Source organism: Populus trichocarpa, chromosome 3, assembly GCF_000002775.5.
Source record: "Populus trichocarpa isolate Nisqually-1 chromosome 3, P.trichocarpa_v4.1, whole genome shotgun sequence".
NCBI lineage: Eukaryota > Viridiplantae > Streptophyta > Magnoliopsida > Malpighiales > Salicaceae > Populus > Populus trichocarpa.
In genome coordinates, this window is record NC_037287.2 from 474090 (window position 1) to 492574 (window position 18485).

Consider the following 18485-nt stretch of genomic DNA (forward strand, 5'->3'; position numbering starts at 1 on the left):
TCTAATTGCTAGCTTTTACTCCTTAATTACATGAAGAGAAATCTAATATTTTAATATTAACGACAACAATATAATTTAAAAAGAATTCGATCTCAAATTTAATTATTTTTTTTTCATATCAATGAACAGGAATTATTTCTCTTTTTTTTTCTTCTTCTTTGTTTTTTGAATGGAAGATCGTGACTTGATTAACATAAAACAAAAATATAATTAACAAATTGCTTAGCTAATTAATCTAATCTTAGAACATGAAAGAAAATGTAAACAAATTGCATAGGCAGCATCAACCATGATAAAGAAGGTACGTACTGAGATGCTAAAGAGGGAAAGATGATAAAGAGGATTGCATGCATACCGAAACTTACATATGTTGAGTGCTCAAGAGGAAATGGGGATGCCTAAGTGCAGTATAATTTTTTACATGTAAAGCAAATTAGGGTATAAAAGCAAAATTAACATATTAAAAAAAAAAACTGATATATAAAAGCAAATCTAACATAAAAAATGGGATTATTGGGTTTTTTTAAAAAACAATTACACTGAATTAAAGCTGGGTATGTGCTCTTCAAAGAACTCAATTTGGCTAGAAAGACTGTGTCTAATTGTATATTGGACCTAGTGATAGTAAGGTACATGTGAAAAAATATTGATAATTTTGACGACTCTGCTAAAAACAAAACATAAAAAAATTCAAGTGTAATTGAAATTAACCCATAAAATATATCCAATTTATTAAAAAAAAACGATATTCACTGTAATAAGAAATAAAAAAAATGGTAAAACTAGTAGATCTAGAAAAAAAGAAAAAATAGCATAATTATATATATATAAACCTCGTTAAATTCTTAACAAACATGAAAAAACAAAAGATTTTAAATTTGGGTCACTAATTATCTTGTTTTGATGAATAATGAATTAATTGGCAGCTTTGTTTTAATCTTTACGCATTGCTTTGTGTTATTATATTTTTTGGTTAGGACTCTAGAGAAGAAAGATACAGGAACAGTAAAGAAAAGTAATTAAATTCAAAATGTTATTTTATTTATTTATTTATATGGAGAGATAATTTTAAATTCAAGAATAACTAGTGAAATAATAATTTATTATTAGAAAGCCCATTACTTGTTATATTTAAATACTTAAAAAAAATTATAAAATATTTTGCAGGGGCGTTTTGCAGGGGCTCGAGCCCCTGCTTACCCCCTTTTAGTTCCGCCCCTGCCTAGGTGTCAATGGGATAAAGAGAATGATTGGTACTGAAAATCACAAAGTTAATTTAGTTCCATTTAAATTTAAAATTAGATGGAAAAATAATTCACAATGCATAATTAACCCAAATAATCTAGTCCAAAGATTACTTTTTAGAAAAAAAATTATTTAGAGTAAAACTAGTTAAAAGGCTAGTGTTACATTACCATTACGGGTGAGACATTGTTTTTTTATTGAGTAAATGTAATCTCAAAATGTTTTTGAATATATGATGAATGTTAATGTTGATAACATGGTTTTATTGAGTAAATGTAACCTCAAAAAATTTACTCAAAATGTTTTTTATTGAGTAAATGTAACATTACAGAAAGTTTGATGAACTCCATCAGGAATCATGGGGCACCATGTTCTTACAACTCAGAGATGATATTTCTTTGTTACCTCTTCGCTCGGAAGCTTGCTCCAAGTGCTTTGGATCCCTTGCTTAAAATGGCCGCAAAGGTCATGCAGTACTGATTTTGTTTCTCCTTTCTTCGCAGTATTGATAATGGATATACTGGTATTTGAATCTTGTTCCAATGATCCCACATACAACTGTAAGAAACCAGAATTAGAAAAATGCACGATTCCATGAATTAATGAAATGGATTCAAAATTCTTTGGTATATCAGTGGCCACACAAATGACCTGGAAATTTACATTAGTCCAGTAGATTTACATGGAAAGACAATGCGCTAACATTTACAAATCAATGGGACATCTTTAATAAATATGAAGAATTGTTCATCGTACAATACTGATGCATTAACCATTTCATTTTCCTAGACTAACAGTGGCCCTTCTACCATTTATGCTTGCAAGTGAAACTACAAACCAGAGATACTCTGGTTATAACGCATTACTGGCCCAACTCAAAATCAAAACCTGAGAGAACCAGGCATTTTATCGAGTCAATTTATGCCCGAGAGTCATGCTGCTGCCTGCCGGTGGCTGTGTTGCCATTCAAGGGCTGCTGACGAATACTCTTCAGCCATGTCTGGAGGTCCATTTGGCTGGTACAGAACAATAACCATAACCACATATTAGGAGAGTATGGGAATACAATCTACATGTCCAGGAAACTCAAAAGAACAGCTCGGCCAATTTATAAAGTCACTTTCCACAACACCTAAATGAATCTAAACATGTACATCTACACTTCCAGATTCTGAAGTGAATGTTGAATTATATAAAACTTCTACAGAAAAAAAAAATGTAGATACACCATTCTGTATGCAATATTTATAAACATGGTCAATGAAAATCAAATGACAGAGATAAATGAACCAAATGTAAGAGGAATACATTAAAAAAAAAGTGTACTGAAATGAATTAGCTCAATGTTTTAACTGCTTATCTTGCTATTTGTACATAGTTTTGAGATAATTACTTTTTGGGAAGATGAATTAGCTCAATGTTTTAACTGCTTATCTTGCTATTTGTACATAGTTTTGAGATAATTACTTTTTGGGAAGTTTGGATTTTGTTAGGGAAGCACACGAAGGAAAATCAAATCCATCTGTAATTCCTTTTCAGATGGATAATTGACGCTAGAGGGAGGCCGTCTAAAAGTATCAATTTAACTACTAAATCCTTTTCCAGGGTCTTGTCGAAGGATCTTGGTACAAATAAGGGAGGTATACCTTTCCCTCAAATGAGCAAAATCTACTCAGCAACAACGATGGTTTAGAATTTTCTGTCAGAACCAAAATAGAACAATGAGCAAAGAGGATTGCATAGCAAGGATTCAAGCAGTTACCAGCTGCTGGTTGTCTTGCCATTCGTGTTGTCCAACGATCTGAGAGGATCCTGCAGGATGGTGTCTGACCACTGCAGGTGATCCATAAGAATATTGACCTCCATTCTTTGAGGATTCAAATGGTACCTGTCCTGACATCTCTGGAGATTCATTTGGATGGCTTTCAATCACATGCGAGGTTCCTGATGGCTGCTGTTCCATATTACTGGACCATGATGCCTGTTGTACCCTACTTTGAGAGGACCATGATGCCTGCTGCTCTCCTGTGTGAGAGGACCATGACGGATGCTGTCCTGTCTGAGAAGACCATGACGGATGCTGGCCTGCTGCTTGAGAAGACCGTGACAGATGCTGGCCTGCTGCTTGAGAAGACCGTGACAGATGCTGGCCTGCTGCTTGAAATGACCATGATGCCTGCTGTCCCCTACTTTGAGAGGACTGTGATTGCTGCTGACCTCCTGTTTGAGAGGACCATGACGGCTGCTGCTCTCCTGTGTGAGAGGACCATGACGGATGCTGTCCAGTCTTAGAAGACCATAACGGATGCTGTCCTGTCTGAGAAGACCATGACGGATGCTGGCCTGCTGCTTGAGAAGACTGTGACGGATGCTGGCCTGCTGCTTGGAATGACCGCGACGGATGCTGGCCTATTGTTTGGGATGACCATGTAGATTGTTGCCCTGTCATTGTAGTTGCCCATATCAATGATTAAAGAACAGAATGAACAGGATTCAATGAGATTTAAAGAAGACAAAAGAATTACAACTTAAAAAAAGTTATTATTATAAACATTTAAAGAAAAACAGAATAAAGTAGATTCATAGAAGTTAAAGCTTCAATTGGATAATCACTACCTTGATAAGGTCTCAATGGAGGTTGCCAATCCATATCATGTAATCCCGATGGATGTATCTGGTCCATGTTATGGAATTCTGATGGCTGTTCCCTATTATGAGATCCTAGTGAAGGCTGCCCTGTCATCTGAGGAGATCCTAAATGTGCTTGTCTTGACATTGGATGGACACCAAAGGACTGTGATCTGGCAATCTGAGATTCACTTGAAACTGATCTTCCTGTCATCGGAGGATCCATATTATGTAATCCCAATGGATGTTTCTGATCCATATTAAGGAATTCTGATGGCTGTTGCCTATTATGAGATCCTATTGACGGCTGCCCTGTCATCTGAGGAGATCCTAATTGTGTCTGACCTGACAATGGATGGACACCAAAAGACTGTGATCTGGCAATCTGAGGTTCACTTGAAACTGATCTTCCTGTCATCGGAGAAGGCCCTAATGGCTGCCCACTTGCCATTTGAGCAGGTTCATGTTGAGAAGACCATGAAGATTGTTGTCCTGCTGTTGTATCTGCCCATATCAATGATTAAAGAAACAGAATGAACACGATTCAATGAGATTGAAAGAAAACAAAAGAGTTACAATTTTTAAAAAATTAATTATTATAAACATTTAAAGAAAATCAGAATAAAGTAGAATGCCTATATATATATATGCACACGTGATAAAAAAGATTCACTGCTTGTAGTAAAATAACAAAAAAAAAAAAAAACTGATCATAGAAGTTAAGGCTTTGATTGGATAACCATTACCTTGATAAGGTCTCAACGGATGTTGCTGATCCATATTATGTAATCCTGATAGAAGTTTCTTATCCATATTATGGAATTCTGATGGCTGTTGCCTATTATGAGATCCTAGTGATGGCTGCCCTGTCATCTGAGGAGATCCTAATTGTGTCTGTCCTGACATTGGATGGACACCAAAGGACTGTGATCTTGCAATCTGAGGCTCACTTGAAACTGATCTTCCTGTCATTGGAGAAGGCCCTAATGGCTGCCCACTTTCCATTTGAGCAGGTTCATGTTGAGAAGACCATGAAGATTGTTGCCCTGCCATTGTAGTTGCCCAAATCAATGATTAAAGAAACAGAATGAACACGATTCAATGAGATTTAAAGAAAACAAAAGAATTACAACTTTAAAAAAGTTAATTATTATAAGCATTTAAAGAAAAACAGAAAAAAGTAAAACGCATATATATATACACACACACACGATAAAAAAAGACCCATCCCTTGTAGTAAAAAAAAAACTGATCATTGAAGTAAAGCTTTGATTGGATAATCACTACCTTGATAAGGTCTCAATGGATGTTGCTGGTCCATATTATGGAATCCTGATGGATGTTTCTGATCCATATTATGGAATTCTGATGGCTGTTGCCTATTATGAGATCCTAGTGACTGCCGCCCTATCATCTGAGGAGATCCTAATTGTGTCTGTCCTGACATTGGATGGACACAAAAAGACTCTGATCTTGCAATCTGAGGTTCACTTGAAACTGATCTTCGTGTCATTGGAGAAGGCCCTAATGGCTGCCCACTTGCCATTTGAGCAGGTTCATGTTGAGAAGACCATGAAGATTGTTGCCCTGCCATTGTAGTTGCCCGTATAAATGATTAAAGAAACAGGATTCAATGAGATTTAAAGAAAACAAAAGAATTACAACTTAAAAAAGTTAATTATTATAAACATTTGAAGAAAAACAGAATAAAGTAAAGTAGAACGCAAAATAACATTTAAAGGAAAAAAAAAAAAACTGATCATAGTAAAATAACATTTAAAGCTTCGATTGGATAACCACTACCTTGATAAGGTCTCAATGGATGTTGTTGATCCATATGAAGGAATTCTGATGGCTGTTGCTTATTATGAGATCCTAGTGATAGCTGCCCTGTCATCTGAGGAGATCCTAATTCTGTTTGTCTTGACATTGGATGGACACCGAAGGACTGTGGTCTTGCAATCTGAGGTTCACTTGAAACTGATCTTCCCATCATTGGCGAAGGCCCTAATGGCTGCCCACTTGCCATTTGAGCAGTTTCATGTTGACTTCGAGGCTGTCTTGCATAAGCAGGTCTTGAAATGTTAATCCACTTACTTTCATCCAAAACACTCTTAATCTCACTAGCCCGTCCAGCATTTCCAAAAACCTCAATTAAGAATTCCTTCAATGCAGGTGGAATACCAACACCGTATTTAATCATTTGGTCCAGCATATCCTTGCTTGCATCTAATTCCCCAGCACTACAAAGCCCTCGAACCACGACATCATAGATTGAGGAGTCTGGTTTAGGATCTTTGTTTCCCATTTTGGTCAAAATCTCTGCAGACTCCACTTCCTTGCCATTCTTAATCAACTCACCAAATACCCTAGTCCCAAAGCTTGCCACAACTCTCAAACCAGCATCTGCCATTTTATTGAGCGTTCTCAAAACATCATCAATCTCTTCCCTCTTTAAATATGCATCAATTAAAGTCCTAAAAGTCACGACATCAGGGGTCAAGCACTTGGCCAACAATGCTGCAAAAAACTCCTCCGCGTGCTCCATCATCCCATTCTCGCAAAATCTTGCGATAATATTGTTGTACCCCGCAACATCCATTTGAAAAGGCTTAGACCCTGACTTTGTCCCCGCCTTTTTAAATGTATGAATTGCCTCCTCAAACCCTGCTTCCTTGAAGCACTCATTCACCATTATATTAAAAGTATCAGAGTTTACGGCTTGTTGAGTCGGTGGGGTATGATTATCCAGCATATGCTCAAACAAAGCACAAGCAGCCTCTTTCTTCCCATATCTAACCAAAACCTCCAAAATGGTATTACAAGTAGCAGGCACCACCTTAAAATTTTTATCCTGCCACGACTTGTAACTTCCCATAGCCTCCTTATCCTTCCCTTGCTTAAACCACCAATCCATAAACGTGGCATTAATCACTCCATCATAAACCAAGCACCTCTCTTTCAACTCATCGAAAAACTCATTAGCCTTCTCCAAGTTCCCCAACTCCAAAAACCCTTTGATAACATTATTATAAACTAGCGAATCTGCACCATGCCCTTTAGCCAACATCTCCCTCAACAAAGCAACGGCATCCTCAATCCTCCCAGCATCAATCAACCCTTTAGTCAAATGCCTATAGGTCACTGACGATGGTGAAAACAGAGCTGTCTCAATTATACGCCTATAAATCTCAAGCCCCAAATCAACTTTTCCCTCATCACAATGCGCATTGATCAAATTATTGTAAGAAACAACATTAGGCACTATATTATGTTTTTCAAAAAAGAATTTAAATAGCGAAACTGCATCATCATATCTGCATATCAATCACAATACAATCATTAAACATCACAAATTACATTCACAACAATAACTCACAGAAAACAGAAATGCCCACAATCTATAATTTAGCTTACTCTGTATCAAAGAATATACCTTTTCGCGCGATACATAGCAGCTATGATGGCATTGCAAGTAAAAACAGTGGGGCGAGTTCGGGAATAAACAGAATTGCGAGCGACAAGGGAAGCAGTGTCGAGATCATAAGCGCGGATTAGGGATTGGACCCGATTGTGGAGATTAAGGCGATGGCCAGTTAATGCGTTTGTGGAGTCAGGGAGGCGAGGAGCGTTGGGGTCAGGAGGGGGAGGGTTGCTTTGCATTGCTTGGAATGGAGGGTCGATTCGGAGACGACGCCTTCTTTTCCTACGATCTGCTGCGGCTTCTTCGGCGGAGGAGAAGGCGAATGTGCGGGACGGTGGAAGGAGTGGGGAGGTCGAGATTGGAGGGCTAAGGTTTGGGGTATGAACGAGGGGAGAAAGACTGAGGTGGTGAAGAGCACGGATTAGAGGGTGATTGTTGATTGTTAAAGTGGCGGAGGAGCGGCGGAGGAGGAGGAGGAGATAGAGGGACATCTTTTAGTGTTTTTGAAGGAGGAAGTGGCGGTGGTGATGGGTCACTGGTGACAGAGACTAGGGAGATGTGGGTGCGAAGCAGAAGAGAAGAGGGTTTAAGGCTTAAACCCTGTAGTGAGGATTTAACATCAACCCCTAGAAATGAAACAGCTGACGGTGTCATTTAGGCTGTGTTTGGTTGTTGTTCTAATATATATATATATATATATTGGTAATAGGGATTATTTTTTAAAATAATTTTTATTTAAAAATATATTAAAATAATATATTTTTTAAAATCATTTTTAATACAACATGACCACGTGAAAAAACCGGGTGTAACACAGTTTGATGAACAGAAGCTTGAATAATAAGAAAACAGATTTCAATAAATCAAAAATTATTCTCAAGATACATCAAGAAAGCTGTCCAGAACCACTCCTTTCAAAACCAAATCTGTAAGAGTCTCCAAAACCAACTGTATGTACACCATTTAAAGAATCAGACCCCTATCTATGGAAACCAGCAACTGACACAATGGGTGCATCTCCCATTTCTTTTTTAGCTGGGGAAGATAAAGACCAAAGAATCATAACACTGCAATAATCTCTTTCAATGCTGGCTTGCGAAACATTCGCCCCGTTCCTTCCAATCATCAATCACATGACTTTGATCCGCCTGAGACTTGGCTGTTCAGAGATCTTCTTGCCTCGCCAAGAAAATGTGTCAGCATTAACATTCACTTGATAAACACAGTTCAGTATCTGGTTTGGTTGGCAAACTGTTGATATGGATCAACCCAACATCTGTCCTCATTCACCGCATCTTCCCATCTCTTGTGGAAGATGTTCATCTCAACATATGACTGTGTCCTCACCTGCACAAGACAATGGCACACCAACCAAAATGGTTTAAGGTAAGTAAAGTATATAATGAGTACAGAGATTGAGGAGGAGAAGAGTTAAGTTTGCAAGATCTGCAGTTCATTTGAACAAAAAGAAACCGAATCTACTAAATAAAACAAGGCAAAAAAAAACAGCATACTTGGGGTCTTTTATCAACTTCCTTGGACTCGGACAGTAGTACCTGCAATATACAAGACATGAACAACCATTATTTACTGGAAAAGAATCCTGGTGTGTCATTACAGAAAGTTCAGATGACTCCATTAAGCTACTGTGTTTCCAAAGTAACATTTGCAAGAAAAATGAACTTGGGCATTACTTGTAAGAAAAATGAACCTGGGCATCACAATTTAACAGTATGAACTTCATAGTACAGTGCAATGGAAAATCCTGGTTTGTTCAAAATCATTGCAGCAGATTATCCAGCCTATCGATCTGGTGATTGCTATGATGTTTTATTCATGTAATATTTATAATCTTGTTTTGGATGAATTCGATGATGTTTGTTTCATGTAACATAATTTCATGTACCAACATTACAACACACCAAAGCATGGCATCAAAGGAGGCTTTAAACCACACAAAGGTCTAACTAATACAGGCAGCAACAGGCAAACCACAAGAGTTTGTAAGAATAGACTAGCCTTTGCTAATTAATCCAAGAACGAAGAGAACAAGAAGAAAGAATGAGCAGTTATAGCATCGCACTCCTACAATTATGCTATCATAAGGAATATAAGAAATACTTGCCTCACTTCCATTAAAGACGCCAAGGGTCGAAAGACCAAGATGAACTACATACTCAGCATCAACCACGCCAACATTTTTTGTCCAGTCACCCTAAGAACTAGAAACATCACTACCATAGCCAAACAAAAAGATCCTTTTTTTTTGTTGACAAGCAGTAAAACCAAGGGAATCACAAAATGAATAGGAATTAAAGGGTTACTTGTGCACAATGACCAAGTTTTCTATCCAGGCCCCACGCATGAATCAAGTCATTCTGCAAAGAATAAAAAGCAAATTAGAGGTGATGGAGCAGCTAGGTACTACTTGATCTGTAAAGCACAAAAGTAAATTGTGATTAATTCCACAGCCAAGCCAAGCATGGGATGTAAATTTAAAGGGCAAGCACTCTACTCTAACATAATGATTAAGAAATAAAGAACACCATCCTTCTATTTGGATCCATTCAATCTAATTAGCAATATACCTCTTCTTACTGAGACAAAGTGGTCAAGATTTCAATTTGTTGTAGGTTGTTAACTACTGAAGTTCACAATTTGGTTGAGTGCCACAAACACACCCATCATTGTCATGATATGGAAAAGATTCAATCATTCAAAGGTTTGATACCTGGATCATGTACCATGTACATCGCCAAGCTGCCTTTGAGAAGACAGGTGCCATCATTTCCACCCATCTGCATAGAAAGGTTTTTTTTTTTTCAACATAAACACTGTGTACTTCTTCTTGTTCAATTAAAAAAAATCTTTTTCCAACAAAAAGGCTACTCTTCTGCAACAAAATTCACAATTATAATGATATTGCAATTACAAACTACAGAGTTGGTCATTATTTAAGATTTACCCTGTGCACGGAGGTAAAGTGCTATTGTTATAACACCTTCCGTTGCCTTTGAGCTTCAATATTTTCCTGTTGAAAAATCAACCTAAAAGAGTTAAGATAGAAGTCTATCCACCATCCACAACTAATTTCCTGAAATGAAAAGCATCTATACTGGACAATCATACAGTACAATAATAACAACCACAGATTACAAGGACTTCTCTTCTAGAAGCCTAGGCTCCCTTCTTTGATAAATATCCTATGGATTCATGATGCACACATACGTAAAGCCATCACAATGCGAAGAAAATAGACTTCATTGCTAAAAGCACAATGGAGTCAGAATTGTCAGTCTGCATGATGAAGCTGAGCCAAACAGATTATGATGATTCTCTAATTCCTACAACACCCTGGAATAATTTTCAGTGTTGGCATGCTCCTAAACCTTAAAGAGCCTTGGACCTATTATTTTGAATTCTCATAGACAGGTAGAAGTAAGCATTAGAAGATTAAATGACTGCACCTTTACAGATATTCCAATTATTTAAAACAATCTGACCAGGGAAAAGAACAGCCCAAACAGAAGGGAGAAATTTTAAGAAGAGAAGAAATACTTCACATCTGAAGAGTCACCTTCATTACCACAAATTCACAATGGTTGATTACTGGATAACCTAGAAAAGTAGGTAGCTGAAACAGAATTGGATTGGTTCAAGCAAAATTTGTGTTTGATTCAACCCGTAATACTTTTACATTCTTAGTAATTTCAGCTTTGAGTGTTCTTGAAGGTCTTGGATAGTAACAATAAAAGCTCTTCACAAACAAAGATGCCAAGAAGAATTTTATTAAAATGTTCGTATCCAAGTAAACTCCATTGCAATGCTCTTCATCTGCTTGACAGAATTTGATGGCATACAGTAGCTAGAATGATCAGTGCAACCATTTAAATCATTCCAGAAAGGAATTTATTCTAATTTACACAAACCTGTGCGCCCTGGAGTTCCTTGTACGTGTAGTAATTGGATTATGAATGGTAGATCTAGCAGGATCAAGTGCTGGCTGTGATACTTCTAGTCCCTCCTCTTTAACAATTGACAGATATCTGCAATGAATTCAACATGTGCGATACTTTTCATGAAATCACAATCCACAAAACCATTTGTAGTCCTATTCAAAAAGGAAAAGAAGAAAATAGAAGTGCTCGTCAGCTTATATCACTTGGTATTTAAGATGTTTAACTTGTTTGACCTAAGTCAACAAGGGCATTCAGTAGTGAAAAGACTCCTTTTCCATTACAACAAGAAAATAACATACGCGACAGGAAAAATGCATCCAGACAAGGAGCTTTCACTGTTTTTGAGAATTTCACTAGATGTGAATATTTTACTCGTATGTTAAAAAGCATGGGCACCATGACCATTGAAGATGGCCATCCAAGTAGTAGTTAGTAAACATTGGGATACCCTTTTTAGGAAACAAAATGGAGACACAGTACCACTTTTCATTTCCAAGAATGCTTACCGTCTTGGATTAAAATTCTCAACTCCAAGGTCTTCATCCCAAAGAAATATATAATTGTATTCAGCAACTATATCAGGATGCAGGAAACGCTTGGCAAACCACCTGTGCAATCAAAGTAACTGTTCATCTAAGGATGGATGATATGAGATGGTATAAACAATACTTAAATAGACACGTGCACATCAACATGAACAAATGCATGGCAGTGTGTCCTGCAAATGCATATAAACATATATGTGCCAATCTGTGTGCACATGACCAATTCCATTCGTGATTCAAGGAAACATCAATTTGGGATGAATCAAGCTTACCATTTTGTTTGATTTACTGCAGATACATGGATGGCACTGTCACTCCATGATAAATCTCTCCATTTGTCCACAACACCATCATAATGAAAAAGCATCACAACAAAATCACTTAAAGGAAACTGCAGGAAAAATATATATATCAAGTACAAATATGCACTAAATATTTGAACACCAACAATATATCAAGATTGGCAGCCACCTTTGTAACAATTCGGTCCACTATTTCCTTTTGCTTTATTCCAACTGCAATTGCTAGCAAGCTCGCTGAAGGTTGTGGATTGTCCTGGAAAAACACTGCCATACTTGATAAGGAAAGATGAGAAAGGTTTCCATCAGGGAATACAAGAAACCATTTCTGAAAGTTGATTCTGTCTAGTTGGATTACTAGAAGAAAATACTCATTTGGATTTTAAATCTACACCCACTTTACAAATTAAGTCAAAGACTACATTTCCAAATCAATCTAATGAAGACCATATCCTCATATTTGAATGCCATATGTACTCAAGTTCATGTGTCAAATCTTGTCTGAAAGAGCAGACTAACCCTTTTTTTTTAAAGGAAAAAAAAAACAATTAACTATGGTTTAAGATAGTGTAAGTCAACACGGAGCATATTGCTTGTTTTTGCAGTGTACTAATAAAACTTAGAATAGTTCATGTTATCCTATCCCTGGTCTATGATGCGATGTTAGATCTTCAATGTCTACCAAATCACGCTTCACATGTAAAGGAACAACACCATTACCCTTCTGAGTAATGTGATGCAAATGTAATTGCTATGAGCTAGAAAACTATCATATAAATGACCTGCAGAACTTAAAGACTTTGATGAAGATGAGGTTCCTTGCACCCAGGGGCGGAAGGAAGGGGGGGCAAGCAGGGGCCCGGGCCCCCCCTAAAATATTCCGCCCCTGTAATATATATATATATATATATATATATATATATATATATATATATATATATTAGGTAATTAAGTGTGGAGGAGGTTTTTTATTCTACAAAGGTGAGTTTTTTTACTGTAATTAAGTGTGATTTTTCAATTTGATTTTTTTAAAATTAATTTACGTAGCCCTAATATAATCCTCTAAATATAAAATCATTATTTTACGCAATAAATTCTGCAGCCGGCAAAAAAAAAATATAAATCATAAGTAAATTTTTCAACGAAAAGATTGAAGCAGAGCCATCAATTATTTATTTTCATCAAACAAAAAAGGTAACTTAAATTTAAAATTTATTTTTATTTTGTTTTGAGATTGTTAATATTGATGAGGTTTTTTTTATAATTCTACCATTTTTGCTTCATTGTTTTCTCAGATCTGCTAATTTACCAATTGTTTTTGAATTCTTGTATAGTGTTTTTTGTTAATTAATTAGATATATTTTATTGGTTTGTTTTGATATACTTTGATTTTTTTTTATGTTTTGTTTTTAGCAGAATCATCAAATTATCAATTTTTCTCACGATATATGTTTGATTTTAGGTTGAACCATGAACAAAATAAGAAGAATTTGATTTTTTTTTTCAAAAAAATATTGATAACTCGCAGCCTAGTGAACCAACTCCAATATGTAATGTTAAAGTTATGGTTGAGCAACTCCAATGCGCCTCAGTTTACAAAGAACCCGCGTTGATTAGTGAGAATAGTTCTTTATTATTTTTTGCTTTATTTCAAAGTTTATCGAACATAAATAATGCTTCGTTTTAGCTAATGTTTCTTATATGCTTTGTATGTTTATATTTGATAGATATAAAGACCAACAACATTAAAGTGATGAATATATTATGAAGATGAAATTAACTTTGTTGCTTTGACTCAATTTGGTATTTCTTCGAACCTTTTACCTTATACAAAGATCATTATATGTTTATAGTAAGTTATTGAATAAAAAATTATACAGGTTTTTTTTACAACTCATGTACATAAAGTAAAATAAATATTTTATTTTATTAATTAATTATGGCCCCCCCTAACAAATTATTCTAGCTCCGCCCCTGCTTGCACCCACTAACCAATCTGACGAACCTAATGTTCCTTCTCAAATATATTGAGCATCAGAATTGAATTTACTTACATCGTTCAAAGAAGGGCCCCATAAAGGCTGCATTTTATAGTTAGATTTCTCGTTAACTATGCCTTGAGGCAATGCCGCACTTCCAGAAGGCCTGCAACGATCCTGAGCAGAAAAAAGATAGAAATCATAAAGAAATTCAAGTCTTGATGAACCACTTTAAGGTCTTTAAAATGTCTTTTCATTTCAAACTTTTTCTAAAAGAGACAAACCTTGCATTCATCAGATTTCTGCATCGCCTCAATCAATTTCCATGCATTCAGTCTCTGCATGGATGAATACCAGTAGAAGATCATCTTGTGAGTATGTTTTAGATCATCTAAAAATTTGACACGTTCAAAACAAATCAAGGACAGGCTAGTGAAATTTCAATCACTTGAATCTTTTATGTCTATTACAGCTTGGTTAGTCTCCAACTAGAGCAGACACATTACACTACATTAGTCTGCAAATGGATCAGATACAATTTCATTTTAAGATCACAGTTCAAGCCTGGATTTTCCGATACCAAAATAATATATCCCAGGTGCTTTCAATGTACATAACACCATTAATTCTGAACCTCATGGCAGTAACTTTCCAATTCAAATAAACTAGACAACAATTGCTAGAATACCCAGAAAACACCCCTTGCTTAATTTTCCAGTAACTTTCATATTAAATGAAAGAAACAAAAATTGACAAGATAACCAGAAAATCCCCCTTGGTTAATTTTCCAGTGTTTCTGTTCATCCCAACATTTCATTCTTCATTACGTAATTTTATCTCTTCATTTAAAGGACAGTCTGTCATGTAGAAATTGACTGCCTTAACTAAAAGCACTAATCAAAATCAACTTCTAAAAAGAATCAATTGAATAGTGACTTTGTATGTGATGAAATGAAGGTAGAAACTCAGAAGAAAAGACACTTAAAATTTCAAGAACAAAGCTAACATAAAATCATTCTTCTATTTGTAAATAAACCTCATTCAGGCTCTGCCCTAGAATATTAAAATCCTCTTAAAAGATCATGCCACCATCATTTCACAAAAGTAAATTTTAACAAACACCACCATAAGAGATACTTACTTCCTTGTACTGCTTCCCAACAAATGCAGAACCAACAAAGTAAATGCTACATATCATAGAAACTGCAATGAGGAGACTGCAGAGGCATGATCCTTTCTTAGGATCTGGTGGTGCAGACGCCTGAGAAGGTAATGGAACATGAAAACTTATAATCTCATTTTGTTTCATGGGAGCAGGGCTGTAAATGTCCATGCAAAGGAAAAGAGGTGCATAAAACAAAGATTCAGTTGATGAAAAAGTAGTTCTATAAGTCTGATAATCATAAGCACTCTTCCAGGCATGTTTGATGCATTCACCAATATGCTTCTTAGAGGACAGTCTAACAATACAATACTCAAAATTCTACCAAGCCAGCTCTAATATTAAGAAGCAAGACCAACCAAAATCATATTGAGGTTTGAGTGACCTCTGTATATCTCTCGTGGTATTTGGTCATGACCCGGGAAAAAAAAATCCACATAAAACCTAGATAGTCGACAACTTAAGAAAGCAATCATCAAGTCATTGACTCCCAACACTGATATATATAATGAAGTAAATCACAGAAAGAAAAATAAAAATCACATCTTGAGCTGATGTCAAGTAGGACATATAACTTCAAATCCAAAACTTAGTCTCAGGAAAACATCACATGTAATTTCACATCATCAACCAAACATTTTAGCAACAAATGAGAAACAGTGGTTCTAAACTCTAAATCAGTGGCTTAATTTCTAGACACTGCACCCGTAACTGAATAGCTACGTATTTCTGTCAAGATTTGAAATTGTCTCACAATCAGTTATAGAAAAAGTTCAGAGAATTGAACACATAACTCTTTAAACTTCAATAAAGACAACAAGTCCTATGTGCAATCATTAAAATATAAGTCCCAATTCAAGCACCAAGACAATTTGAAAACAATGACCTCTTACCTTTTCTTTTTAATATAATAAACGGCAACAACTTTGGCTAAAACTAAGGTAAAGAAACAAAAAAAATAAAAAATGAAGTTCTACAGCAATAGAAACTCTAACTTGAAATGTTCTCCACTCAACCATGATATAAGAGAGAGAAAGTAACACTGTAATAAAAATTCCACATTTAAATCACAAATAATAAACCTGAGAGACCAAAATTTTTAACTCTCTCTGCATCTCCTCTTTTTCTCAGCAACCAAACAAAAGGTCAAAGAAAAGATGTTTCAATTTCCAAACAAAAGGGTCCATCCATTTCCATTTATCCCACCATAATTATGATAAAGTAAAACAAAACAAAATTGACTGCTTTAACCATACCCGCTGGATAACATCAGCATCCAAATATAAAAATCAATAGAATCAGTGCTGATTGAGACTACTTGTCACAAAACAATCAATAGAAACATCTTGAGGTTCTGGTGACCTCTGAATATCTCCCATGCTATTTAGCCACCGCCGGAAAATAGAAAGTAGAAAGAAAAGAAAAGCCCTCCTTCATAACCAAACAATCAACAACTTAAAGCGTTCAGAAAGCCATCCTCAAGACAAAGACCAACCACTCATGAAATATTAACAAAGAATTCACTGTTGGAAAAAAAAAATCATATCTTGAACTATTACCAAGTAAAACAAACGGTCAGGTGGTGAAAGTAAGAAACAGGTCACAGACAACTTCATCTTGACAAGGTAGAAAAGAACTGATTTCCAAAGTTTAAACCCGTATTGCAAATATCATCATTTCAATTATTTCTGATGAAAACTGAGCAGCTAAAGGCCACAACTTTTGGTCAAATTTTGAAATTGTCACACGAGTCAGTTATGGCACAAAGTTTAGACAATTGAACATATGAACGAACACTTTAAAGCTCTTCATGAGATTACAAGTCCTGTGAAGTAAGTAAATGTTCGAATTCAAGCATCCACTCCTTCCACTAAACTAAAGGGATAGAGAGGATTGCCAGCAAAACCTCTTCAATTATGGCTATAAAAGCAAGGTCTTGTTTTATTATTATTATTATTATTTGGAAAGCCAATAAAATAAATTTTGAACTTGAAAGTTCAATTTGATTTCAAAAAGAGAATAAAAATTTGAAACGTTTTCCAAGGGATCCTAAGATGAACGTTTCTCATGCAAACACAAACTAAAGTTACAATTTTTAAGTCTAGAAAACAGAAAAACACATAGGATGAGACCCAAAAGTTTGAAAGCTCCTCTGGTTCTTCCTCGGCAATCAAACAGAAGGGAAAGAAAAGACTTGAAAAAGTCATACTTTCCCATTTAAACAAACATAAACGTATAAAAAGATATATTTAGAGAGAGAGAGAGAATGCAACAAGTCAAGTTCACAACCACTAAAGCTCAATAATTTAAACGAAAAAGAAAAGGAAAAGGATCACAGAAATCATCCCAAAACCCACCAGCCTATGCATGTGAGAGAAAGAGGAGCTTACACAGTTAAGAGCCTTCATTTTGCTGGAACAAAAATGAGAAGCAGCGCGGTGTCAGAAAGAGAAGATGCCCCAGAAAAGATGGAAAGAAAAGGAGGAGACCCTATTTTTATTTCTTGGTGATAAATGTAAATGAACATGAAAAAGAAGAGCTCTGTAGTTGGGTAAAGCTAAGAGTCTCAAGGAAAGTTGATGAGAGAAAGTAAAGCAGAAAAGGCAAAAAGAAGCCAAAACCCACCAAAAACAAACATTTTGTCAAACTCCCTAACATCTTCCTTCCACGAACGACACCATAATTGCTAAGCCAAAGCAAGGTAGGACACAGGAGCAGAGAGAGTACTTGGTGAGAGACACAGATTGTGGAAAAGGCAAGAACACGGACATGCTAGAGAGGGAGGAGAGAATGTAGGGAGAGTGGGGAAGTGTGTAACTTACAATAAGTTAGTTCTCCAACTTAAAATAAGTTATTCTTGAAAAGGAGAGAAAGTGCACTGAAAATATATTAAATTAATACTTTTTAAAATATTTCTTAATAATATTAATATGTTAATAGTAAAAATAAAATTATTTCTTAAAAATTACTATGTACCATATTATTAAATATACACTAAAAAAGACTTTAAAGGAGGAAATATTAATCCTACTATTAAAAGAAAATTGATAAAACCTCTATCAATCAACTTAAAAATTATTTTTTTTATTTATTTCTTTCATGTATTAATAATATGTAATAGTTATTGTAAGATTTTTATTATATCTGCTCCAAGATGCTCTATGATTTGCAACATTTAATTTTATTTATTATTTTTTATAGGGTCATGATTAATGCCTTGTGGTGAAATCATGCCCAAGCCCAT

General features: G+C 35.6%; 2 protein-coding genes across 12 annotated transcripts; both read right to left on the minus strand.

Annotated features, from left to right (window-relative positions):
* Positions 1-1844: 1844 nt before the first annotated feature.
* On the minus strand, positions 1845-7977 carry LOC18111121 (pentatricopeptide repeat-containing protein At1g10270). Of its 9 annotated transcripts, none has more exons than XM_052451486.1 (8): positions 7310-7972; positions 5677-7190; positions 5161-5460; positions 4620-4919; positions 3862-4377; positions 3662-3687; positions 3008-3628; positions 1845-2261 (listed from the first exon to the last, which is right to left on the minus strand). In XM_052451486.1, exons 1-8 carry the CDS (start codon positions 7786-7788, stop codon positions 2178-2180), a joined length of 3840 nt encoding a protein of 1279 aa, XP_052307446.1. In that variant the 5' UTR covers positions 7789-7972; the 3' UTR covers positions 1845-2177. The 9 variants fall into 9 exon arrangements, with proteins under 9 accessions (XP_052307446.1, XP_052307445.1, XP_052307447.1 ...); XM_052451485.1 differs by having other exon boundaries at positions 3008-3588; positions 3622-3687; XM_052451487.1 differs by having other exon boundaries at positions 3008-3330; positions 3397-3687; positions 7310-7971.
* Positions 7978-8130: 153 nt separating this feature from the next.
* LOC18111122 (uncharacterized) lies at positions 8131-18067 on the minus strand. 3 transcript variants are annotated; one of them, XM_024597630.2, is made up of 14 exons: positions 17632-18067; positions 15221-15340; positions 14364-14417; positions 14155-14256; positions 12273-12356; positions 12074-12192; positions 11763-11864; positions 11227-11343; positions 10263-10328; positions 10029-10095; positions 9622-9675; positions 9423-9512; positions 8812-8853; positions 8131-8644 (listed from the first exon to the last, which is right to left on the minus strand). In XM_024597630.2, exons 1-14 carry the CDS (start codon positions 17647-17649, stop codon positions 8525-8527), a joined length of 1155 nt encoding a protein of 384 aa, XP_024453398.2. In that variant the 5' UTR covers positions 17650-18067; the 3' UTR covers positions 8131-8524. The 3 variants fall into 3 exon arrangements, with proteins under 3 accessions (XP_024453398.2, XP_024453397.2, XP_052307451.1); XM_024597629.2 differs by lacking the exon at positions 17632-18067 and adding an exon at positions 16801-17451; XM_052451491.1 differs by lacking the exon at positions 17632-18067 and having other exon boundaries at positions 14364-14470.
* Positions 18068-18485: the final 418 nt, after the last annotated feature.